This window comes from Lynx rufus, unplaced genomic scaffold (assembly GCF_022079265.1).
Source record: "Lynx rufus isolate CCGP_SWC_20201006 ecotype Redwood Valley unplaced genomic scaffold, mLynRuf1.p SCAF_2, whole genome shotgun sequence".
Lineage (NCBI taxonomy): Eukaryota > Metazoa > Chordata > Mammalia > Carnivora > Felidae > Lynx > Lynx rufus.
In genome coordinates, this window is record NW_025814834.1 from 70312775 (window position 1) to 70340346 (window position 27572).

General features: G+C 35.9%; 1 protein-coding gene across 2 annotated transcripts in view; it reads left to right on the top strand.

The window, feature by feature from the left end:
- Positions 1-27572, top strand: part of IFIH1 (interferon induced with helicase C domain 1) — a 57931-nt gene that overhangs the window by 24720 nt on the left and 5639 nt on the right. The window contains exons 4-13 of one of the 2 annotated variants that reach the window (XM_047083417.1): positions 2969-3073; positions 8255-8475; positions 14525-14735; positions 15628-15845; positions 17350-17466; positions 19391-19514; positions 20021-20299; positions 20888-21147; positions 23715-23864; positions 25544-25705. In XM_047083417.1, the coding sequence (XP_046939373.1) occupies positions 2969-3073; positions 8255-8475; positions 14525-14735; positions 15628-15845; positions 17350-17466; positions 19391-19514; positions 20021-20299; positions 20888-21147; positions 23715-23864; positions 25544-25705 (1847 nt within the window). The remainder of the gene's footprint in view (positions 1-2968; positions 3074-8254; positions 8476-14524; positions 14736-15627; positions 15846-17349; positions 17467-19390; positions 19515-20020; positions 20300-20887; positions 21148-23714; positions 23865-25543; positions 25706-27572) is intronic. The other variant, XM_047083418.1, reaches the window with a different exon arrangement.

Below are 27572 nucleotides of genomic sequence, written 5' to 3' on the forward strand. Positions count from 1 at the left end.
TCATCTATAAAACTGAGGTGACAATGGATATCTACCACACAGAATGTTGAGGTTTAAAATGTAATTTACACCTGTGAAGGTACTGAGCTCAGTATTTTCTTAACACACTGCAGATTTGTTTGTTAAGATCAAAATAATCCAGGTAACAAACTTAATTAATAATACCCTATTTGGGGTCACAACTTTCTTTAATATTTATAAATTAATCATGCACGTTGTGTTAAATAGCTTCCCCAAGCTTATATATGTTAGAACAGAGCTTGGGGAAAACTTTGACTTTACATATACACAAAATAGTTTTAAGATTGTTGTTGAACTGTTGGGGCGCCTGGGTGGCGCAGTCGGTTAAGCGTCTGACTTCAGCCAGGTCACGATCTCGCGGTCCGTGAGTTCGAGCCCCGCGTCAGGCTCTGGGCTGATGGCTCAGAGCCTGGAGCCTGTTTCCGATTCTGTGTCTCCCTCTCTCTCTCTGCCCCTCCCCCGTTCATGCTCTGTCTCTCTCTGTCCCAAAAATAAATAAACGTTGAAAAAAAAATTTTAAAAAAGATTGTTGTTGAACTGCTAATGATTAGAGAATCAAATGAAAATCAAGTGCATTACACTTAATGGGAAACAAAGATACAGGGTTAATTTTAGATAACACTTGTTAGTATTTTTCGGTATTTTTGGTGTTATCTTCAGTTCTCAACACCCTATTTAAAACAACAAATGAAAAGCATGTCAAAATTTACTTTTTTGCTTCAGAAATCCTAGTCTGTATTTCTAGATCTAGAATTATCCTTGCAATGACATTTTCCCCATCTCATTTTACACCTTGCCTTTTCCTTATAAATCTTATTCTCTTTTCATCAGTACATCTGCCCCAAACGCTCTTCTGCTTGACAGTTCTATCCCACACTCGCCTCTAAGCTTCTAACAAGGCATACCTCTGGGAATTGCAAAGTGCCATATTTAAAATCTCTCAGTGAGATATACAGGTTTTCCCGTGTAGTCATAAGGGATTCCTCAAATCTGAGTTTGAGAGCTAATCTACGACAACTGGTAGGCACAGTATTTTCAAATTAGTATATTTGTGTTGTGCTAATATACTTAAACAATATGCATGTCCGTTGAGAATTTTTCCACAAATTCCTTATCAGCTTTCTTTGAACTTAAAAAAAAAAGATATCTTACATATTTGATTGGCATCAGTTATAATTCCATTATATTTCCCGCTAACTAGGCTTATTGGAAGGGAGATGTCGCAGATGTCGTAGATGCTCAATGGAGTACTAGTCAGCAATAAAAAGGAACGGATTAGTGATATGAACAACAAGGATTCATCTTGAACGTGTTAGGCTAAGTTAAAGAAATCAAACAGAGGCTACGTATTGTGTGAATCCGTTTATATGATTTTCTGGAGAAGGCAAAGCTATAGGGATAGAAATTAAATCAGGGACTACTAGGGGGCAGCACGAGGAAAATGAAAACAAAGGGGCTTGAGGGGACTTCTGAGGTGATAGAAAAATCTTGATTGTGATGATGGTTGCAAAACCATATACATGTGTCAGTGTCGACAAACTAAACCTACCTAAAAAAAACAACCTAAAAAGAATGATTTTTATATTATCTAAATTGTACCTTAATACACCAACTTAAAAAAAAAAAAACTGGTTAAGGAAAAAGAAGATACTTGTAGTTTTGAGGAGTTGTATATGGCCTTTTTCCAGAGAACTTTTATTGATAATATACTATGTGTGTGTTTCAACGGGTTCTGTTACTAGCCCTAAATGGGTGGCACTCACACTAGTTTCAAATAGCTAACGGCTACTTTATGTAATTTGTTTTGTGCATTTGGGAGCTTTAGCATGAAGTGATAATTATGCAACAAGTATAAATATTATGAAATGCTATTAGTTGTAAGAAGAACGGTATTTAATGGAACTCCTGCCCTAATACTAATCAACAACTTGATTTTTATTTCACTTTCCAATTATCAGCACTGAAGTTGCAGTGGTAAGAGTTTATTGTGCCTAATATTACTTACTGGTTATCAAATTCTGGAGGGTGAATTGTACTAGCCCCATTTTAAATGAGGGCAAGTTAGGCTCAGAGCAACCTCAACAGCAAATTTCACAAGTCCTGATTCCAGGGCTGACGTTTGCTGCCATCTTTCATTTACTTTTCCCAGCTTAGCAATAGTTCTGATCCCTGTGGATAAGATGGCATAAATCCTTGGCAATAAACTGTAAAGAGGGAAGTCTTCCCTAGAGGGAAAAAAAGATTTTCCAAAGGAATTGATGCTGAGTACTGAAAACCAAAAATCGGGATTAACAAGTTAAGGGAACGCTCTTGACATTCATCCTCATGGTGACTTTTTGATGGAAGCTTAGTTTAATTGTAGTAAAGAAAAACATTTATTTCCAGCCTCACAGAAGCTTCCATTACAACTGCAGTGCCAGGCTTTAATGATATTCTTTTTGAGCAAATTCTTTGTGAGATTTTGAAGTAATGTTTATCGCTGAACTGTTCTTTTCAGAACCAATCGATAGAACCATGTGGTTTATCAATTCTTTATCCTTTATTAATTCCCTGCCATATTATGTTAAAATAACTTGGTGGTTTCTGTGTAGTACTTTTTGTCTCAATGCCACCATCAAGCCTAGATCTTCTCTTCTTGCACAAAACTTACATGGTGGGGGGACATCAAAAGTCACACGTGTTTACAAATTTGTATTTGCTCTCGAATCGGATGTATGATACTTCAAGTAGGTATATGTGTTTGATTCACTACCCGACAGCTGCTCATCCATAGTAGACTTTTTAAATGTTGCTTGCCAGGAACTCTTACCTTTTATTCATAATTGTCTGGGTGTGCCTTTTCCACTTGCATTGAACTGTATGTACTGTGTGCTGTAGAGGTGTGCAGTTAAAATACGTTTATTCTCAGAAATATTTTTAAAATATTTTAAAATGTTTTCCTTTGCAGAATCAGACACAAGTTTGGCAGAAGGAAGTGTCAGCTGCTTAGATGAAAGTCTTGGACATAACAGCAACATGGGCAGTGATTCAGGCACCATGGGAAGTGATTCAGGTACTGCCTAACTGTTGTGTAAACCTTAAAAAGTGTGAAATAAGACGCCATATAGTGGAAAGCATGGGGGCTGTTCATACCCTCCCTAATGTATTTATGCAATTAAAGCAATTCTTTTCTCCAGTTGAAATAGTTTTGGAACTTTGCCATTCACTTTCTTCAAAAGTACAACTTATAAAAGTCTTAGAATCAAGCTCTCTAATTTTTGATCCAGTACTTATCTTTTTGGTGTCGATAAGAATATGCATATGCCACCTTCCATAGAATTATGTCATCTATTTTATTTATGCTGTCTGTTTCAGTTAATTTGACTGCATTTAAATGATGTATTCAGTTTGGTACATGTGTTCCAAACCTTATTTTTTTTAATTAAAATACTTTTAAAATAAATCCATTAATACTGTCAGTAAGATGATGGTGACTCTGTAGAGTAGCTGCAGATAACAAGAGTCCTTTTAAAATGAAAAACTAAAAATGACACGTGTAGTTAAGAGAGTTTCAGTTTCCCTAAATATCTCTTGCATAGGAGTAGAGTTTGCAAAAACACTTTTGTCACTAAATGAGAACTTTATTAGGTGTTTCCCTAATTGCTCCCTCTATTAGCTGGTAGCACACCAGCAATGAACGAGAGCGCCTCTTCTCAATGCCACACTTTAGCAATACTTCCTGTTATCAGATTGCCTAAATGTTGTCAGTCTGGTCAAATTCATATCGCTTCTTTCTGTTGATTGAATGTGCAGTTCCAATGATTACTACTGAACTAAAATGTTAACATTTTCTAAGAATAGGTGATAGATCCTCAGAGATTTGTTATACACCTCTCTATATTCGTCTCGTGTTTGAAGTATCTCACAATTAAATTAACAAATTATAAACAAACAAAAAATGCTTTGCAATGTGGCCAGCTAAGAATCGGTAGGAAATTGGCAAATTCAGAAACACAAATTACTTTTGTATTCATTTGTTTTGTGATTGAGTTGTAGAAAACACTTGGAAAATGTTGTGTATTTCAGATTACCCTGCATTGTCTGAAGAATTATAGAAATTTAGCTAGAATAGTCCTGAAGGGACAAAATCATTTACATGAAAATGGTCATCTGCTCTAAAAGCTTTCCAAGCTTTTAAAGGGTTAATTCATTTTCTGTTCACTGCAGGCAGTGTTTATTAAGTTATTGCCCTATGCTTAGTTCTGTGTATTGTATTTGAATTTTCTATACTTGCTATGCAAACAACTGTTAGATTTAATAATTAACATTTCTATTAAATGTTATTGCTGTTAGAACTCAAACTGTGCTCTAGCTAATATTTAACATCTTTATGGTTGTTTTAAGCTTCTGGACCTCATCCTAATTTTTGTTTGTCTAAGTAAGGGCTTTTCAACAATATTCATTCATTCAATAAATATTTAATGGGCATCCCCTATGTGTTGGCCATTTTGTCTATTTAGAGCTGTTAGCAAATGTAACTATTTACTGATTTTCAGTCCTCAATGTGGCATGAAAGACGTGATAAATCTGAACGCAACCTACTTTTAAAAAGCAAATACATTTTCAAAGGCAAATACATTTGAAGACAAACTCATTTTCAAAGGGCACCCATTGAATTTCTAGATGGGGTCAGTGCTTAGAAATGAAGAATTACTTCGCATAGTGGGTAGTAAAATTCTGAATTTATAAAATTATGAGATTTCTTTCCCTCAGGTGTATCGTGTAGAGTGAATGAGAAATCAGTTCAAAAAAGGTTTAGATAAATTGCAAATTGGTAAACATACATTTAATTTCTAAAAAGCATCACAGTGTTTGCGATTATATCTTAACCTTTCAGGCTGACAGCAAAGGGACTCTATTTCATATGTCCTTTGTCCACCTTCAACAGTTACATAATGGGACATAAGGCTCATGGATGTGACCCAATACCATAACATTGTGTTCCTTTGTGGAAGTATTTCATCATAGGAAAACACGATTAATAAGGCTCCTAAAGTTTAAATATTCTAATTATGCTAGGGAAGGCTTTTTTGTTTTTCTGTTTCTCATTTTTAGAGAGATACACTGCATCTCACAAAGTGGCAATGTTTTTGGCAATACGCATTGGCCTGATATGTAGAAAGTATTTCCTTACTATTTCGAGGTAATACCTATTAATATTTGTCCAGCTGGAATGGCGTATTTTTCCGTGGTTACATACTATAGGTAAAGGAATACTTTGTCGATTTCAAACACATGCAGTGACAGACCTTTTCTCTCCAAGAATAACTCAGCTGTCAAAATCAATGTGAGAATGAAATGTGCCACATGGTGTAGTTCCAATAAAATGTTATTATTTAAGTCCTATTTGATTTTATTTTTTGACCATTTATATGGCATAGTATAATTTCAAGGTCTTCAATCAATATTTGTTGTAGAGGAAGGGCACAGTGTTATTCAAAGCTTGTGCATATTTTAAATACCACATTCATTATTGCATTTAATTGATTTTGCTTTTCAAAGCCAGCCAAAAAGAAACAAAAAAACAAACAAACAAAAACCCAAACATTTCTTTTATAAAGGAAATTGGCTCCTGGCTCCTTGACACCCGCCCAGTTCTCTCCTTCTGGTGACAGAGAAGAGAAAATTCTCTTTTCATTGCTTATGTGGATAAATTCTTCCATCCCTATGTCAGAGGATGTGATAAGGCAAGAATCAGGCTGAATATTTAGCACTCACCCAGCTCTTCTTTGGATGCTGTTCTCACAATGAATCCAACTCTGATTTTTTCCATATTCACTCTGTGTTTCTCTTTTAAACTTGGGGCTACCCATCAAGTTTCCTAGAGTTGACTCAAAAGTATGGAAGCTAATAGAGCTATCTGTCTAATAGCCAGACATTGTTAGTGGCCGCAGCATATAGTGCTTTAGACCCTGAAGTCCTTGAAGACAAGGACTCCATTCCTGGGGCTGCATGGCACATAAGAGCCACCTAGTGAATAATTACTGCACAATGAATTAGTGGTGCATGATGAGGTAAGTAGCAGGGAAACATCACAACTTTGGCTCTAGAATCAAATCTTGAACATGATAGTCCTTTTAGCTTCCTAACTCATCTTACATTTTTCAGTATAATAAATAGCTAGTACGCATAAGTGGTATTGATGTTGTGCTCATTTGACTTAGTTTTAGATTACTTGGGAAAAAGACAGAAAATTGCTCTAATTTCTCTTTTTAATTTGTATCACCCAAGGATATAGTAGGAAGTGTGAAAAATAAAAAGGGGAAATGATTAAAGAAGTACATTTAACTACTACGAGGGAACCAGAATTTTATTATTTTTAAAAATCCATGCAAAAATATACCTGGAGTGAAATTAAACAAAGGGAATCTGTTAATATCTTTTAATGAATTTCCTAAATTAAATATCAATTTAGCAAAAGTAAATAACTGGATCTTGGTGTTAAACGCAATTTAAAATACATCTTCCTTTGCAAATATTCTTGCTCTTTTGGAAGTTAGGTAATCAATGCTGGTAATGTAGGTAGAATGGTAGGATTTTGATAATCTATAAAAGCCACTTAGCAGAGAAGTAATGATATTCTTAAATAAATCTGAACCTTACACAAATGTAATAGAAGATGAATCATTATGATTGCTGTAGAGTTCAAAACAAGCATGGAGAGCAAACTTGTAAATGCATATTTTTAAATGCTGGTGATCTTAAATGAGTTTCTCCTGAAAATCATATTAAATGAATCAGCAGATGATCCAATGATAACTTAAATGTATTGCATCTTTGTTTACTCATCCATACAGAAGACAAATTTCCTGCCAGGTTAGTAGATGACTCTTACTAAGTGGTATTTGGTGTGAATTTTCCTACCTATGCAGATAGGACTATCACAACAAGTTAAAACCCATTTAAACAGAATCATCCAGTTGCTTAAATGGAACCATCAGCAATTTTTTTGAAGTTAATGGGATTATGTTGGTTTAGTTTTTTGCAATCATTGATAAGACAAAGAACACTTCATGTGTAATGAAGTACTAAGTGCTGTCATTTCATTTTTTCCTTATGACTATATAAAGCATAAGACAGGCTTTTAAATTGATATAATATTTATTTTACTACATTCCACATGATAGGTTATACATTTTTAGATCTTTTTCCCCTGGCTAATATAGATAAATCTGGTCACTTTTAAACAAAACATGTTTAAACCAAGATATGTTATAATGATTTTATTCTAATGTTCAAAGAATTAATGTATATTAGCACTTTATCAGAATTTTAAATTCAGAAATCTATATTAACTGGACATATTTTTTATGTATTGCATTGTGAGTTTCAGGAAAATACAAACATGTGGAGAATACATATAAGGAAGTGATAAAGACCAAAATTCAAAACTAAATTTATCACAATTCAGTTCAAACCAACAAAATTATTTTTCATCTTTTAAAGACAACCTATCAACTAAAGGCTTGCATGGGAAGTTTTTCCCCTTCACCCTTGCTTAATCTAGCTACCTCACGTGGCAAAAATAGGATTTTTTTTTTTTTTTTTTTTTTTTTTGCCATTTTAGAGTTTGGGAATAAATAGATGATAGATAGGCAGACAGACAAACAAGCTTTGGGATATTTGGTTGTCAGATAAAGTTTTTCAAATGAAGGAAAGTAGCATTAGCTATAATATCTTCTTTGCAATTAAAGGTAAAGGCTGGGGAGGGGCAGATACAGAAAAAGAGAACTAATGACTCCTGCTTTCCCAATTCCTCTTGATTCATAGGTATAAAGTCTAAAAAGAAACAAGTAGGGCATAAGGGCTCAACAAAGAATTGGAAAGTCTGACGCATTAAGAACTGTTACTGCCAATCCTGTGCTACAGCCCTTTCTGCAATTTCCCCTGGCTTTGCTCACTCTCTGAAAAGACTCTCCCCTGTTCCCTCCCCTCCCTGCCCACCATCCTGTTCATTCCCTCCCCAGGAACCTCCACCCCCAGGCCACTTCCATGGTGGAGTGCCTGGTTGTATCCTGCAAATGCCAAGAGAGCTGACACCCATTTGGTATGGAAAAATAGAAAAATGGATTGCGTTGGACCACACATGAAAGGGAATTTAAACCACAAGAAGCCTATGTTCGGTTTTAGACTTCCTAGCGTTAGTTGTTTTATTGCCCATTCCCTTACTTTTCTACCTTTTAATTTCCTTCAGAGGAAGAAAATGTGGCAGAAAGAGCATCCCCTGAGCCAGAACTGCATCTCAGGCCCTACCAAATGGAAGTTGCCCAACCAGCCTTGGAGGGGAAAAATATCATTATATGCCTCCCTACAGGGAGTGGGAAAACCAGAGTGGCCGTTTACATTGCCAAGGATCACTTGGACAAGAAGAAAAAAGCATCTGAACCTGGAAAAGTTATAGTCCTTGTCAATAAGGTATTCAAATCGCACATAATACAACTGTGTTTATTTTCACTTTATTATTCTGACGCATTTGTAAAATGACACTATAACAATGGATCGCGCGGATTTAGTGTAATTAAGAGTAATCTTTTGTTTTACTTTATATCTTTGCTTTTACAGTTAAATGATATCTAAGTTATTAGCTTTTAAAATGATTTTGCTTCATAAGGCCAGAGCAAAGATCAAATAGCTGTTATTTAGGTATTAAGAATACATTTACCCAGATATTCTTTAAGGTTAACTGGCACTAATTTAAGTTATCACTGTAGGTGGACATGAATGACCTCAAAATATTACTGGAATCTAGGATCAAATATTGTCTTTTGAAGTCTCCTTAACTGTTGGCCCTTAGTTAAAGGTGGTAAATCCTCCTTATCCAGAATATGTATAATTTATGTGAAGATAAAGAGAAAATTAAGTGAATATCTGGCTGATCTAAATCAAGTTAAAAAGGAAAATAGATGACTAACTTTCAATAATTATACAAAGATGCTACTTGAAGTGTAACTGAGGTTTCCCTCTAGTAATTTATGTCCTGGGATATTTAAAGACCAATCTTCGTAAACAGGTATAATTCCCCTTTACGATAAAACAAAATCTAGTTTTTTGAGCTTTATTCAGATAAATGAGTGTATTAATTTATTAATTTGCATATTGAGTGGATTAATTTTTACTTTTATGGAGTAAAATTGAGTATACATTTCCATGGCCAAAATAGTCTTTTCTCTATTACTTACAATAACTCAGTTTTCATCATGACCCTTACCAAAAATATAGCAACAGACTATACAGCTTTCCTGTGTTTTTGGATTTCTGTTATGCTTAAAGTTTTAGTTGCAACCTGCTTTTCAGTACTGAAGTAACATACTCAGAATCTATGATCTGAGTAATTTCTATCATGTGGTTCCAAATGCATTCTATATACATCTACTAAGTCAAAAGATCTTTATGCTTAAATGACTATTATTAGAATACTTTTATTTCTTTTGTGACAATAGTGATACACCAGAATTTATTTGCCCATAGCTTTTCACGTAGTGTCTTTATTAAGGACATTATCTTTTGGAATAAAAGGAATCTAGCTTTGACTACTACTTCTACCTACCAGTAGTTTAACCTTGGACAAATTCCTAACTTCTCTCACTTTAGTTTCCTCATCTGTAAAGTGAACAAAATAATAGTACCCTATACAGCTGCTCTGAAATTTAAATTAGATAATCTGTCTAAAGCCTAGGAATGATTCAGTGAATATTAGTTTTTCTTCCCCTCCCTCTTCCTCACCTCCAAAACTTGGTAAATGGAACTTCTTAACTAGTTGAACAGGGTCTTAATGCCAGGTTTGGAGAAAAAAACAGAGTTAACTGGATTTGAAGATACTTCAGCTGGAGTTCTTGATACCATTTGAATATTCTACAGTTTAATTTCCTCAACCTCAGCCTCACCATCACCCTTCCTACAGGCTCTCCTTCCCTCTGTATCTGTCTCTTTGTTAGTTACACCACCTCCTCCAAAGCATGAAGCCTCAACACCTAGGGTATATTTTTGATTCCCTTTTCTTATCAGGCCACAGGGTCATAAACTATTAGAGCTGAAAGAGAACTTCAAGATCTAGTGCTTATCCATTGCAGGGTGGTTCTCTCACCTCTGCTGAGTAAGCTGGAATATCCAGAAAGTTCCCATTTTAATAAGATAGCTTGATCCATTCTTTGAATAACTGACTCAGAAGGAAAGCCCTAGCAAAATCTGTTTCTCTAGAATCCACACTCATTGGTTGGAGTTCTTTCCTCTGTGATTATACGCAGTAAGTATTAATTCTCCTGCCTTGTGACTGCCCTTCACATAGAGAAGGCAGAAATGTGGTTCCTGTGTCATTTTTCTTTTGATTCCCTGGGATAAATATTCCTAGTCCCTTTAACTCTTTTTCATATAACATGGTTTCCAGATTTTTCATCATCCTGAGTGCCCATCCTTTTTGAGACTTCTTAAAATACAGTGTCCAGAGTTGGGCAAAATACTACAGATACAGTCTTATCAGTGTAGACAGTAAGCCCATGTGACACGAAGCCATGAGCAGGTTTGCCTTTATCACCGGTGCCGGCACTCACAGACTCATCTGGAGTTTGCCATAAACTAAAAGCCTCAGTTTCTTTTTGTCCGAAAATCTGTTAGACGAGAAGCCTTTTAAGTTATTTTTGTGCAGTTAATTTTTTTGAGCCTAAATGTAAATACTTAACATTCGTTTCTTCATCTTCTGCATGTTGACTGATCATTGCAGGTCTCAGGGTTTTGTATGCACCTAATGTATCTCCTTCTTATAATGACTAATGACTCCCTCTCAGTGCTGTATGCTCATCACAAACCATTCATCTCATGCAACTAGGTGATTCTTATGAATCCACATTTACAGCCATGTTTGAATGTTAAATTATCCTCATTAATTATTCATATTCACTGCCCTGTTGTGTAGACATTTAAGGACATAAGTCTAATTCATCATCTGCTTCTCTATTGTTTTTCCCTAAGAATTACCAGAAATCCCTCCACTGGTTCTTCCATATATGTCATAATTGTTTACTTTATTACCCTGTTTCTTTCCATTTTAAAGGCACATGAGCTTCAGTTCTTTTTGATTGAGTCAGGAAATCGCTAGTTCCGTATGTCAAATAAGCTTAGTTCTGTATTTGACCAAATAGATGGTATTATCACCCTTGATCTGGAAAAGAGAAATCCTGTCCCCTCTAACACCGTTTACTTTCATCTCCCTGCCTCCATGCTTTCCAAAGTTATCGCCTTCAAATGCAGGGAGAAATGAAAACACCACCTGTGTTCCCAGACTTTCTATTTCCTATCTAGGGCTTCAACATCACGAGAGATAAATCCCAGGTTCCTTCAGATGCTATAATACAGCCCCATATGATTCAGCAGAAGTGGGTAGCAGTTGGGTTTGATTAGTCTTGGCAGGCACTCTGTCACATCTCAGGAAAAGGCTCCAAGAGGACCACACACCTCCCAATTAGCCATGTCAGACTTGCATCTGGCTTTCTCTGTGTCCTTCAGTAGGAAGTCAATGCCACCCAGAGTGAGTATCAGGATTTCCAACACCTGCTACCTCCTGTGAAAACTTATTTTTGTTCTGTAGACCAGAAGATGTTTCTTCTTTGAAAGTTCTTGACTCATCCTTTACGGGCAGAACCCCAGGTCGCTTTGTCACCCCATGGTACAGAGATTCTTAAATCACTCAGCAGCATGAGGGTGTTTAAAGACAAATCAAAGGCGGATCCTGTCCTCAGGAATCTACAATCTAAGAAATTAGAGATGTGTATTAACAATATAATAATTAATATTGTATTGCACTTGGTGATACAATATTAATTATTTTTATCATACCTCATTAAATCCACACAGGTACTCTATGAGGTAGCCATAATTATCCTCATTTTACCCATCAGAAAACTGAGGCTCTGAGGCTTTAATTGGTCCATCAGGGATCATCCTGCCAATAAGTAGCAGAGCTGAAACTTGAATCCTTACCTTCTGAAGCCAACTTGCCTTCTTTTTTCACTCTACAGCTAGAATAAAAGGATTAGCAAAATATCAGGAAATTTTTATGAGTTATGAGTACCCAGAAAATGACAGTCTCTATTTCATTTAATTTTCACAACAACTCTACCGTAGGGCTAACATTATCCTCATTTTACTGATGTGGAAATTGAGATGATTCAGATGATTCAGTAACTTGTCCCAGGTCACATAATAAGCAGATGGCTGGAGTCATTTTCAGAGCTGACTTTCTTTCCTCTGGATCTTACTATCTCCTTCCATTAAGCTTAATTTCCATTCTTTTCTTCAGAATCTCTCTTACTTCCTCAGATCATTTCCCCTGTCTCATATAAGTAGAATGAAAAGGCTAGTTCTAGAAAAATGTATCAGAAATGAGTTTGTGTAAGTGAAAGAAGAGCTGCGGTTCTCAAATTTTAAAGCCTTACTGTCGCATGAGAGGCTTCATATAAGCGCAGGTTTCAATGTTTTGTCCCCAGAGATGGTGCCTAGATTCAGTAGTTCTTTGGTGGCGCCCAGGAGTCTTCATTTTCCAAATCTCTCAAGTGATTTTGTGGCAGGTAGACCAGAGACTTTTACCTTGACAAAAACAAAAACAAATACTAATGGAAAGTTTCTCTTCTTAGTCTTTTCACCTTGTGTTATTTTCTTCCACTAACCAAACTTGGTTTTTGATTTTAGGTCCACACTGTTTCCTTAAAATTCATAGATTCCATTTTAACCCCTTCCCCCTCCACATTGACTCTTGGACAAGTTCATCATTTCTACTAAATAATGATACAAGACAGTGTTCTTTGTGCACTGTTCTCAGCCAGGGGTATCAGCCAGCCCTCATTTTACACATAAGTAGGACTCACCTCAAGTAAAAAAGATGAATAACACATGTTCTGCAGACCAATAGAAAGATAACCATTGATCACATTATCTGGTAATCACATTATGCGGAATATAACGCTTATTCTTTGATGCTTGCCCTTGAAACTCTTCCTGCCAATTCCCTATTTGCCACACTGTACATCCCTAGGCTTCCATGGTATAAATTCTCCTAGCATATAACCTTCAAGATGGCCTGGTTATTCCTTTCCCTTGATCTAGGAGGTATTTTGAATGATGGGCAGTGCGTAACATTCAGGTATCAACTCAGCCACCTTCAGCAGATGCTATGACATATGGAGAGCCAGCTGAAAGGATTCTTTTTTTTTAACTACCATGCAATAAATCTTTTATTAAAACTTTCACCAGGTTCGGCTGTTACTGAAACTGGTAATTTCTAAACTTAAATTGGGGCAGATGGCTATAATGCAGAGTGATGCCATCATTGGGCAGTATGAATGCAAGACTGAAGAATTAATAGCCACCCCTTAAACAGAGGACCAGATACAGGGTTGACACTTTCTGTATGTTGTAGTCAGAAAGAATGTGGCCATCTTCCAGCTCCTTGCCTGCAAGGATGAATCTTTGCTGGCTGGGGGTTGGGGGGCGGGGGTCCGGGTGCCTTCTTTGTCCTGGATGTTGGCATTCATGTTCTCTATGGTATCTATCACTGGGTTCCATATTCTGATCTCCAGATGGTCTTTCAGGTCAGGGTCTTCAAAAGAGTGACATGTTGACCAGCTAGTGAATGCAACGATACTATGAATTGCCAATTACACTGAGTAACCTCAATGCCAGCATACTCCCACTCAACAATGTCAGTCAAGTCTGAAAGATTTCCACTTATTTTGCCAAGCCTGTTTGCTTGTTTGTTCTTTCTCAGCCACCAAAGCCATTTTAGTGGTCTGCCCCTTCACCGCACATCTGCTCTCCTAAGCAATGTCTTACCTCCTCAGTTTTGGTTCTCTGCTGTCTTCAATTTTTTAGGCATATTGTCTCTGGCCCCATCCCAAAACAAACAGCAGGAATAAATCAACACTAAACACAACTCATAAGGTCCTATGAACTATAGTAAATTAAAAATATTCTGTGTGGTATTCACAACCCTTTATAGCTTGGCCCTGATCTATGAATTCAAAATTTATTTCTTATCCAGCCTTGGTTTTCATTTATCTCGTCATTGACTCATGGCCTACTTGATTAGAATTCCTTCTAAACCTTTCTTTTGAGCAGTCATTTGCTTCTGCCTCTTTGCTGTCACTTTGTATATATTTCTATGAGAGAATTATTATATTGTGTTTTAATAAGTTGTGCTTTTTTGTTGTTTAGTCTTAGTCTATGTGCTTAGCTAGACTGTTCCTTGAAGTTGTCAGCCATATCTTAAACATTTTGTGTCTCAGATACAATGTCTACACCTAATAGGCGTTCAGTAAATGCTTACTGACAAATTGGATAGGTCTTTATGCTTAATTAACTGATAATGTAAACACCTCTGATAATGCTTGACACATAGTAGGCCTTTGATCAATACTCCTTTTGCTTTGACCATGCTCTCTCTCTCTCTTTTTTTTTAATTTTGGCATTTTTAAAGGTACCACTAGTTGAACAGCTCTTCCGCAAAGAGTTTGAACCATTTTTGAAGAAATGGTATCATACTATTGGATTAAGTGGTGATACCCAATTGAAAATATCATTTCCAGAAGTTGTCAAAACCTATGATGTTATCATCAGTACAGCCCAGATCCTTGAAAACTCCCTTTTAAACTCAGAAATAGGAGAAGATGATGGTGTCCAGTTGTCAGGTTGGTTGAAGTGTTTGTATTTTGGTAAAAGAAGAATTAGTAGTAATATCAATGATAGTAACAGAGGCTGTATTTGTTAAACAATCTTCAAAATGCTGATTTAAAAGAGTATCTCTGATTTAGATTGTCTTTCATTGCTTAAGTTTTCATTAAACTTTTCTACTTTCTTGGGGAAACGTACAAAGATTTTGGTATATTTTTAATTAGATCCCTTTATATACATAAGGATACATTATTAAATCAAGCATTCACTGGACTTTCTATTTACTTTTTATTTCTATGTACCAACAAGTTATTTTCATATGCTAATGGATACTGTTAGATCTGCCATGTTTCCGTAGAATAAAATACAGTCCTTTCTATTTGGGGGGAATGGGAAGAAAAAGTGAGAGAAAGGGGAAGAAGTATATATATTCATCATAATAATGATAATAATTAAATTCAATGTTAAAACAAGGCAAAATTATCTCTGTTTAAATGGCATGGTTCTCATTTGCATAAAAAAAGCCTTCAGCCACTTAAAATTGAATGTGTTATTAAAGAACAAAAGTGTAATCCTGATTAATTTAAGTGTAATCCTGATTAATTTGGGAGAATATAGGCAGAGATTGAATTCTGTCCCATAACACTTTGTGCCTTTATAAACTTTCTGAAACGAATCTATTAAATAGGGGCAATATCTAACAGGAATAGTTTCATGATTAATATACATGGACCTCTGGATGTACAGGTTACTGGCATAGTCACATTGCCCTCTTAAAAAGAGGTCTGTGCCAGAATTCTGCTCGAGAAAAGACATCACCATGGCACCTCAGTTTACTAACTTAAAGGTACTTTTCTTCACTATACCTCGCTGGTATGGACAAATGAACCACTTGGATTTTCTTTTAAGACTTTTCCCTCATCGTTATTGATGAATGCCATCACACCAACAAAGAAGCAGTCTATAATAACATCATGAGGCGTTACTTGAAACAGAAGTTGAAAAACAATAAACTCAAGAAAGAATGCAAACCAGTGATTCCCCTACCTCAGATACTAGGACTGACAGCTTCACCAGGTGTTGGAGGAGCCAAAAGGCAAGCTGAAGCCAAAGAACATATTTTAAAAGTAAGCCATTATGTATATAACATAATGTATATGTATATGTATACGTATATGTATATGTATATGTATATGTTATGTATAACAACAACAACAATAACAGCAACAACAAAAACCTAAAGCAAATGCCAGTGCTTCTTGGGCTTCTTGAGTAAGATTAGGTCCAAATGCCATGGAGTACATAACAGAAGGTATTTCATGATCATTGATTAAGTTAAATCAATGTGTTTTAGTTAAAATAAATATATTCAATCTTCTACAAAACAGTAATATGCCTTAATTGATTACTATGGCATATAAAAATGTCACAAAAATTATGGAGTGCAGATATAATAAATGAAAAATTGGGGCAAATGAAATACCTAATTTTAAATATCCACTCTTATTGCTAAACTTAATGATCCATTTGATATAGAAATAAGCAATCTATCTCTCTCAAAAAATAAATAAATAAACATTTTAAAACAAAAAATAAAATAAAAGGGGCACCTGGGTGGCTCAGTTGGTTAAGTATCTGATTCTTGATTTTGGCTCAGGTCATGATCTCACTGTCGGTGAGACTGGTAAGATCATGCCCCACATCAGGCTGTGTGCTGACAGATTCTCTCTGTCCCTCCTTCTGTGCACACACGTGCACTCTCTCTCTCTGAAAAAGATAAATAAACATTTAGAAATATGCATAAGTGATGAAAGTTTCTAATTTTCACAATACTCCATGAGTTTAAAAATTGCATATTTTCTTCTGTGCCTTTGTTGTTCTATGTGATTCTCAGATTCTGAGTAATTCAAATTAAATGGGAAAAGGGGGATACAAAAATCTCTGTTCGAAGTTGTACTACTTGTCAGCTGACCCCAAATGGTAACACCACATAAAGTACTATTGTTGATTTCAAATGTTAAATGAATTCAGAGAAACCCAAGGAGTATGTTGGTACTAAAGCAATTGCATTTATATTTTAAGTCCCTTACTTTAAGTTGGACTCAGTAAAATCACGTACAACAGACAGAGGCACAATTATTGGTTCCAAAATACAATTTATTATGGGATTAAGGATTAACATCAGTCTAGATTCAGGCACATCTAGTCTTCAACTGCTCCTAGCTTTACATTGTCCTTTTTATGGGTATAAGAGGGTGGTAATCTGATCCAGGGATGTCAAGATGGCCTTTAAAATGTCTCATATAATATGGTTATCTTATAACCATTCTCTGCTGATCTCTTTTATTTACTATACTGTTTCCATATCAGTTTTTCCAGCTGGCAAATGGAATTTAAGAAAGGAGAATAAATACACTTCTTTTCTGGAATTATCCGCCAGCTGATTTAGAAGTTTCTTTTTAGTCTGTTGAGATAAATGTACTGGTTAATCAGATCCACAGTAAAGCAATACTAAAATGCCATATTTAGCAGGTCATGGTACTTATTTATTATATGAAAAAATAGTTCTACATTGAATCAATTGAAAAGGAAAACAAAATATTTGAATATTGAAAAAAATCTCTTTTCCAGATATGTGCCAATCTTGATGCATGTACCATTAAAACTGTGAAAGAAAATATAAATCAACTCAAAGGCCAAATAAAAGAGCCATGCAAAAAGTTTGCAATCGCAGATGACACCAGAGAAGTATGTGCTTAAAGTTTTATATTTATTAGATTAATAATACCATACTCAACTGAAACATGCAAAGGTTATTTTATACAAACCGAAGAATATTATCTTAAATTTTTAGCAAAATAACTTAGTTTTATTCTTTTGTATTATTAGATGATAAAGCACTGCTGTGAATTCTCTTGTCCATCCTTTTAGTTTACCAGTTTATATGAAGAGACGCCATGGGGATGAGAGTAGAGAGGGTTATATACAAGTAAACTAGAGAGATTACTATAGTTCATTTTATTCATTTAACTTTCTTGGTGAATTCCAGGACTAGTTTTCTGACATTTCACAGAACAATTTTGTTGCTACCAAATTGCAGTTGGTAATGATAATGGGAATCATTCCTAATTTGCACATTTACTTTCTTAAGAAAACACACGGTACACACAGTAGTAAAGAAGTAAAATATTTACTTTAATGGTTCCTTTGAAATGAGTATTTTTGCTGATTATAAAAACCAACTGAGTTGTTTTGGATATTATGATCAGTATGTTATGTCAGTACTTTCATTTGTAAAATATAAAAAGCATGATAAATTTTAGCTCTATGTACTTGATAATAAGTGTAGTCATTGAAAAGCTATGTCATAGGATGTTAGGATTAAATGACATGAAATATGTATAATAGACAATATTGTGCTTGAAATGTCATAGGCGCTAAACCAGTGTCAGTGACCAATCTCCATAGATTAATTTTGGTGGAAATTCTGAAGAAGACTACTATCTATTCCAGCTGAACTAGAACATTTGAATATACTTTATTTTCCTTCAGTTTTGTTACTTATTCCCTTTTACTTGATAAATTTAAATGCATGTTTCTACTCATTATCATTGAAAAAAAAAACCCACGACATCCCTAGGATAAATTTTTAAAAGCTGCCATCTTACTTTTTAACTTAATTTGGGTATGCTTTTTATTGAAGTATAACAGACGTACAGGAAAGTACAAATCCATAAATATACAGATTGCTGAATTGTTTTAAAATGAACACATCTGTATAGTCAAAATCTAGACAACATTTTCAACACCCAAAAAGCCCTTATTTCTCCTTCCAGTCACTCATCCCCCAAGGATAACTACTATCCTGACTTCTAACACCAAGATGGGTTTTGACAGATTTTTAACTTTATTTAAAGGACATCATTTAGTATGCACTCTTCCGGTTTTTTTGTTTTTGTTTTTTAAACTCTCTTAACTTTTTCTTAAATTCATTAGAGGGGTACCTGGATGGCTCAGTGGGTTAGTGTCCAACTTTTGATTTTGGCTCAGGTCCTGATCCCAAGCTCATGGGATCAAGCCCCACATCAGGCTCCATGCTAGCTCGTGCTTAAGATTCTTTCTCTCTCTCTCTCTCTCTCTCTCTCTCTCTCTCTCTGTCTCTCTAAAATAAAATAATCCAGTTAGTTAACATACAGTGTTATATTAGTTTCAAGTGTACAATATAGTGACTCAACAATTCCATGCATCACCCAGTGCTCATCACAAGTCTCTCTTGACTTTTTATTTTGCTAGAAATCATACCAGTTCTTCAAATGGAAATGTTTCTTAAATTACATCACAGTCTCTAAATAATTGGGGTATTGCTTTAACTTACATATTTTAAAATTACTCTTAGCATTCAAATTTCTTATTATTCATTAGTTTTATCTTTGTAAAACTTTTAAAATGGGAATTCCAGTGGGGGTGCATGGTGTTGGTGTGTGTGTGGCTTAAGGGTGGGTTTCGGATAAGAAATAAATGTACGAGGAAGTGGTCAGAGATTAACTTGTTTCTTTGTCTCAACAAAGATTATGAACCAAATTTATTATAACATGGAAATTATGTTAACAAAGGTAATGTTATTTCTTTAACAACATAAACATGTAAGAATAAGTGTATAATTTATTTTTAGGATCCATTTAAAGATAAACTTGTAGAAATAATGACCAGGATTCAAAGTTTTTGTGAAATGAGTCCAATGTCAGATTTTGGAACTCAACCCTATGAACAATGGACCATTCAAATGGAAAAAAAAGGTAACTGGGTTTTTGACTTAACACTTCCATGTTTATGCTAAGATTTCAGATGATCTATCATATATTCTCAAGCAAGCTGAAAGCAAATGGAATATCAGATGGAATTTCTCTGAAGTAGTACACGGATGTACATGTTCTAATCTCTTATCTACTGATGGAAAGAAGCTCCAATCTATCCATTTTTGTCTTCATTTCCAGAGTCTTTCACTTATTGTATGTTTAACACATTAAGATAAATATTAACGTTTCTGTCTCCAAATGCAAACTGAACTGAAATGTTTTCCATGCTATTCTTCTGAGTCAGCAAGAATCAGGTAGGTGTTCTTGCTGTAACAGAGCTCAGATAGCCAGTCCAGGGGTTGAAAGGCTTTAAGAGCTCAAGGTGCATTTTGGGCCTTAACTTGCCCATTTCAAAAACAAGTATCAAAGACATATTCAAGTCCACAGCACAATTGTAGGGGTGTGTTTTACCATTATTTCACTATATATAATGTGTTCTTTCACAGCTGCAAGAGAAGGAAATCGCAAAGACCGAGTTTGCGCAGAGCATTTGAGGAAGTACAATGAGGCCCTACAAATTAATGATACAATTCGAACGATTGATGCCTATAATCACCTGGAAGCTTTCTATAATGATGAAAAAGAAAAGAAGTTTGCAGTCCAAGAAGATGATAGCGATGAGAGTGGTGAGGAGGGTAACGATGATGGTAACGAAGATGAGGATGATGACAAGAAGCCTTTGAGAGTGGATAAGACAGATAGATTTCTCATGGATTTATTTATAGGTGAGAATCAATGTGACATTTATAGTGTATGCTCATGCATGTGCCTCTTTGGCATGAGCCCACTGCTTCTCAAAAGCTCCCCAAAAGGCCCTCTTTTAAAAAAAAGTGTGTATTTATTTATTTATAGAGAGAGAAAGAGAGAGATACAGAGAGAGAGAGGGGATCCCAAGCAACCTCTGAGCTACTAGTGTAGAGCCTGATATGGGGCTCTATCCCAAGAATCTCAAGATCATGACCTGAGCTGAAACCAAGAGTCCAACGCTTAACCGACTAAGCCAGCCAGGCACCCTCCAAAAGGCCCTCTTAAAATAATCTTTCATTTTGAAAGAAGAAATCCCACCTATATCGGGGCCCCTTCTAATTGATGGGTTCAGATTAGCCATTAATTGTGTAATCACGATCAGTCATTCAGCCACCTGGTTTTATTATCAACAAGACTGCAATACATTTATTTATTAAGCTAGCCTCATTGTTAGATATAGCACAAGATTAACTGTAGGTCAACTACGTATCTCAATATCTCATTACATAAAATCTCCCAGTGTAATTATTCACATATTTTATAATCAAACTAATTATTTTTTAAAGAAAACAATAGAATGTTGAAAAAGCTGGCTGAAAACCCAAAACATGAAAATGAGAAGCTGACCAAATTAAGAAACACCATAATGGAACAATACACAAGGACTGAGGAATCAGCCCGAGGAATAATTTTCACAAAAACACGACAGAGTGCATATGCCCTTTCCCAGTGGATTACTGAAAATAAAAAATTTGCTGAAGTTGGCGTCAAAGCCCATCATCTGATTGGAGCTGGACACAGCAGTGAGTTCAAGCCCATGACACAGGTGAAAACATCTCCTGTATTTCTTTCCTCATGTTGTTATTTCTCTTCCCAAATTCATTGTAGTCTTTTTCTTTTTTCATTTGTTCTCTTGACACCCCACAAATAATTGTGTGGGATGAAACACGTGTTCTTAAGATAAAATGTGAGTTTAATAGCAGTCTAATCTGTGGTATTTGATAAGCTGAACGTTGTGTTAGGAGTCACGTTTTTCACATACTTGGAGCAACTTTGGAAATTGAGTTTCCTTTGCAAAAATGATTGACATTTAAACTTAGTAACAAAATGCAAAACTGGTTACAATATCATATCGAGTGGAAAAATCAAATCCCCACCAAAGTATGTACATTATAATTAGAAAAATGTAGAATATGTTTGCATAGGATGAGATCTGTAAGGCAACTTGGAAAAATTAAGACATTTCGTGTGTTAAAAGATTTGGGACTATGAGCGATTTTCTTTTCCTTTTAAAGATTTGTTTTGTTTTGTTTTCATTTCATTATACTACTTATCATGTGCACAGTAAAAACCCATGGGAGATTAAAAAAAAGGCACTTGTAGACATTACAAGCATGGATTGTTAGTGTAAAATGTTCTTCTGAAGTCATATTGACTTTGAGTCTTGAGGGACAAGAGGAGCCTTGAATTCTGTTATGGTCATCATCATTCAGTCCAATGGAGCAAATTATCTGTTTTATTGTTTGCTGAAAAAAAAAAAGTTCTTGAAATTTTACATGATAATGCTCGATATACTCACTACATATACTCAGTTAAAGCTCCCTCTAAAATTTATGCCAGAGAAAGAAAGAACTGTTTTCCTTGGGTAAGGAGCTTACTTCCTCCTTTGTGATGAGAACTAGTTTTCTTAATGTGTTTCCCTTTTGCCTTACCTTTCCAGAAGCTCACAGGTAAAACTCAAGTTCAGTCCCACAGCCTCTGGGTTAATGCTTACAAGTAATACATCTGTATCCTTTTACTCCTGTTTTTAAGTTTCTATTATATTAGCTTTCGTATTATGACTTCAGGTAAATGTGGCCTCAGCTCCTCTTTGAAAAGAGGTGAGGTATAAAAGGAAAGTATGTTATCAAGCTACTTTTTGGTCCTAAGTCATTTCAGATTTGGGGGCTACATACCAAATTACCTTCCTTACATCCCACATCCTCCCCTTGTAAACAGAGTTGGCCTTACTCCTTGGGAGAGGGAGTTGGCCTCTACTCTTTCAGGGTTTGATGCTGTGTCTGAAATTCTCATTATTAAAGTACTCTTGAATAGCAGAGACATCTTCTGCTAAAATCCAAAGACATGTAAGCCTTTATCAGTGGACATGAGTGCCAGAGGGAGAAATTATCAGTGAAGACTGGAGAGGGGCTTTTTCTGCACAATGCTTTAGCATTTAGGAGTCAAATAAAGACACACTGCCTCTAAGAAGAGAAGGAAGGGGATAGGGAAACACACTGCTGGTGTGACATGTTATTTTTGTTTAATGTTTGGGGATAAAAGACAGCATAAACATGCACCAGAGGCAGACTGGACCAACAGCTTTGATAAGAGTAGTTGTGGCAGTAAAACCACCGTGGCCATATGGGGCTGGGTTTATGTTCACCTGCCCCTCCTATGCAAGGGCCAGTGTGCATGTTTTCTTTCTTTCTTTTTTTCTTTTTAAGTTTATTTATCTATTTTTGAGGGGGGGAGGGTCTGAGAGAGAGAGAGAGAGAGAGAGAGAGAGCCTGACATGGGGCTTGAACTCACAGACCATGAGATCATGACCTGAACTGAAATCAAGAGTTGGATGCTTAACCCAGGAGCCCCTATTTCTTATGCTAAGAAATTAATATACTCAAAAACTCAAAATTCAGAGTTTTTTCATTTAATTATAGTTTTAATATTATGTTTTAATAACTTATTATTTCATTTTTATTTAATCTTCTCTTTGAACAGATAACATATTCACATCTTTCAGAATTAATAAGGTTCAGGGCACAAGACTCCTCTCCGGTATTCTGGCTCCCTCGCTGGAGGCAGCCAATATTTTCAATTTTTCACATATCCTTCCAGAAATATTCTATAGGTTTCATGCTCGAGTGACTCTTTAAGTGACCAAATGTGGCATAGACTGTATTATTTTCTCTGTGACTCAAAATTCAACAATCTTTAAAAGTGTCACTGCATCTTATTTTCTGAATACTAAAGATTCTGAAGTTAACATAGTAAAGAGCAAAGCCCACTCTAGTTTCTCATTGCCCTATCCTCTCCTCAACTGAAAGCATCTCCTTTTTCCTCCCTCCCAAGTTACCCATCAATTTATTTCCTTGGCAAAAATGATGGTCTTCCCACTTCCAGACTGGATGATGGAAATATTTTTATTATTGTGTGGTAATCCCAGATTGGAAATCAAATGTTGTCTTACCATCATGTCTTTGTTCAATGCCAAAAACAGATGGCAGTGAATCCGTGTATGAGCTAATCCTTTGATTTGCACTGACCAGTTGCAATTTATTATTTCTTCTGCTAATTAGAAGATTGTAATGTGTTTAGCATCACAAAATTTAATTTATTAAAATGTTTCTACAGAATGAACAAAAAGAAGTCATTAGTAAATTCCGCACTGGAAAAATAAATCTGCTTATCGCTACCACAGTGGCAGAAGAAGGTCTGGATATTAAAGAATGTAATATTGTTATCCGTTATGGTCTCGTCACTAATGAAATAGCCATGGTCCAGGTACACTTAATACCTCTAATATGTTAAATTTTTATTTTGTGTTATTACTTTAATTGTTTTAGCAGAACAGCACAGTTTTAAAAATATATCTATTCTTCTAAAAGAGAAATCGGTTCTTATTGTATACAAATACCAAATCATTATATTGCACACCTGAGACGAATACAATGTTATATGTCAATTATACCTCAATTCAAAAAAAAGAAATCTTGAAGAGCTGAATACTCCTGTTTTTGATCCGTATGACAATCAGATAACTGTTGTATTTTTGTTGTTATTTTTACTTTTATTTTTAATGTTTATTTTTTGAGAGAGAGAGAGAGGGAGGGAGGGAAAGAGAGAGAGAGAGAGAGAGAGACGGAGCACAAGCAGGAGAGAGGCAGAGAGAGAGGGAGACGCAGGATCCCAAGCAGGCTTCAGGCTCTGAGCTGTCAGCACAGAGCTCGACTCAGAGCTCCCAACTCATAGACTGAGATCAACCTAAGCTGAAGTTGGACGCTTAACTGACTGAGCCACCCAGGCATCCCAACTGTTGCATTTTTAAACAACTCTTCTTTGGTTGTTATTTCTGTGTCCCAAGACTCTTCAGAAACATGACACTGGCCCCGCCCCATCTGTAAGAGTCAAAAGAGGCCTCTTCATTCCTAGGATGTCTGAGAGCTCCCAGCTGGACTAGGAATCTGAAGTGCAGTGGTCTTAAAAATGTCTGACAAAGCAATATGCACAAACCTTAAGGATCCCTACCATTTCTGCATTCTCCTCCCAATTCTTACAGTTTTTCTGTATGTTTTGAATTTTTCATCATAAAATGTTGAGGGAGGCAAAGTTACACATGCAAAACAAAAGTGAAATGTCCTAATTTTCTTTTATCTTCTACCCACACGATTTTAACAATATAATTGTTACCTTTCATTTGCATATATAATACTCTTCCTATAAAATTAACTTAAAATCTTTTTTAAATACATGAATTGTATCCCTGCATGGGAGACAAGTCAGGAAGACTAAGATAACCAGACAACCATCAAATTAGCAAGTAATTGAATTTCAAGAGTTAATTTGTTGGTGGCTTGTAACACTGAATGCGTTTTTCATACAGATATTATAGCCGGTAGTTAGGTTCCTGGGCCAGGCCACAACATTGTCTGTTACTCAAAATGTACCTAAATATTACTTTCTAAAGACGACTACAGAAATTTACCACCATGTTGAGCCTGTTTTCATGGGGAAATGTGCTCAAAATCCAACATAGATACCAGGAGCAGGAACTGCATTTTCAATAGTCCTGCTGTCAAGGTCAGAGATGCCCCTTCTTTCCATCTATCCCTCCTACCAGGCCGGAGTGCCATTCCAGTCTAAATCAATGGTGCCAGTTCCCAGGGTCGAGAGGAAGATCCTGGGAACAAAAAAGTGGACAGAATGGTTTTGTGCAGTTGAGGGTTTTGAGGGTTGGTGTGGTGACCTAACCATCATCGCTCTAGAACATTGTTTCTGCATTAAAGCACATTTTGAATTTCAAATAACTGATTTTCAAAAAATGGGTAACAGCTAACTTTACTGAGAATAAAGAAATTACTTGAAGGCTGGCACACTGAGCAATGAATACCTTTCCAGACCAAAGATGAGAGTGTGGACAGAAGGCATAGCCATTCGTTTATTTGATTTCTTTATGTTCTCAGGCCCGAGGTCGAGCCAGAGCTGATGAGAGTACCTACGTCCTGGTTGCCCACAGTGGTTCAGGAGTTATTGAACGTGAGATAGTTAATGATTTCCGAGAGAAAATGATGTATAAAGCTATAGACCATGTTCAAAATATGAACCCAGAGGAGTATGCTCATAAGGTATTGTTTTTGGACCTCTCCGAATTTATTTTTCACTTTAAAGTGGCTGCATGTGGTTGCCATTGATAGCTTTGTGGCTAAGTCTCAAGACAGAAATTGTGCTTGAATTTTAAGTTCCAGTTGGATGAGCTGTACTTAGTCCAGATTCACATACAAACAGAATCAAGATCCATCATGAGCAGAAATTGTCAGGCCACAGTTCCAGTAAAACCAACCATAAATTTTGATGATGTAAATTTAATTTGCCCTTGATTAGAAAGATTAGTGCAGTTCACCCATTCAAGCCAACCTGGTAATTTTGGTTTCGTTGAATCAGTACAGACACAAATTTTCATTGTAGAAGTATTTATGAAGTGCCTACTCTGTGCCAGGCAATGTTCTAGAAAGAGAGAGCATGGTAGCAAACAGCACAGACCGGTCTCTGCCACGTGAAGCTTATACTCTAGAGTATACGTAGTGAGAGTTGAAGAGGAGAAACAAGAAACAAAAATGAAGCAAGAAATATATCACATAAGGGTAAATTCTAGAGAATTAGAATAAGACAACATGAAACGAGTCATTAGATGAGTACTTTTTAGATTGGATGTTTGGGGAAAGTCTCTTAGAAGGAGAGACATTGAGGTTAGATTTGAATGATAAGAAAATACATAATATGTTATCTAGCTGCATCTCAGTTTACTAATGTAGAGTCATTTGAGCTTCAAGAGGAATGCCGTGAAGGAAGAATGCATTTCTGCAATATTTCAGGAAATCCCCCATACCACTGAATTAAAGACTGTAACTACTATAATAGCAAACAATCCATTTAGAAGAAAATTCACACCCTTGCATATGGGTGTGAATGTTAGTTTCTTAACATTGGAATTGGCTCTACCCTAAATAGAGTTTCACGAAAGGGATGCTTTTAAATTGGTGTGCATTGCTATAACCAACTCCAAGGTTTCCTGGCCAGGTTTCTACACAAACTTATATTTTAAAACCCCTTTACATACAAGGCAAACCAAACATTTGATAATGTCAGATCAAACATCTGTGACCATATAATGCCACTGGAAAGTTAATCAAGTGGATATTTTCAAAGATTGATGTTTCAAGACCAGATGTTTTGGGTAAACTCTAGGCCATCTCTGGAATTTATGAGGCAAATTTTTCCAGATTATATCTACAATAAGATACAGTCTCTTTGGGGGCCCCAGAATCGGCTACCTTTTTAGATTTCCTTTGGCTAAGAGCTCTGCCCTCCTAAAGCTACTCCAGGCTGACAAACTCAGAAAAGGATGGCAGGGGGTACATTTGACTACTATTCTGTGCAGCTCCCTCAGCAGACATCGCTGGTAGACCCCAGCACTCCCTTCTTCTGAGTTAAGAATCCGTATCAACACAATGTTCAGACAGCCACTAGTAAATGGTGAGCCTTGACACAGAAGGTGAGGTCTATTTTCCATGTCATAAACAGAATCTGTACATAACTGATAGCCTGTGCATCAAACTTCTAGAAACAATGTGAAGATTTTAAACATTTTCCCTGGCAATGACCCAACAGCTTTTCCAACTCGTTACATTTTATTTAGACTTTCACTGACTATAGCTTGTACCTCCCATATATTTATGATGCTTTGTTTTCATTTGTTGCCCCTCCAATTCACATTCTTTACTATTTTTCACTATTTTAGAACTAATCCCTTACTGGTCTTTAGTATTTTAACTAATTAATCAGTTAATTAATTAATGTATATATATATGTATGTGTATATATATATATATATATATATATGAGGGAGAGAGAGAATTTAAGCAGACTGTGCTCAGTGTGGAGCCCAACATGGAACTGGATCCCACAACCCTGGGATCATGACCTGAGCCAAAA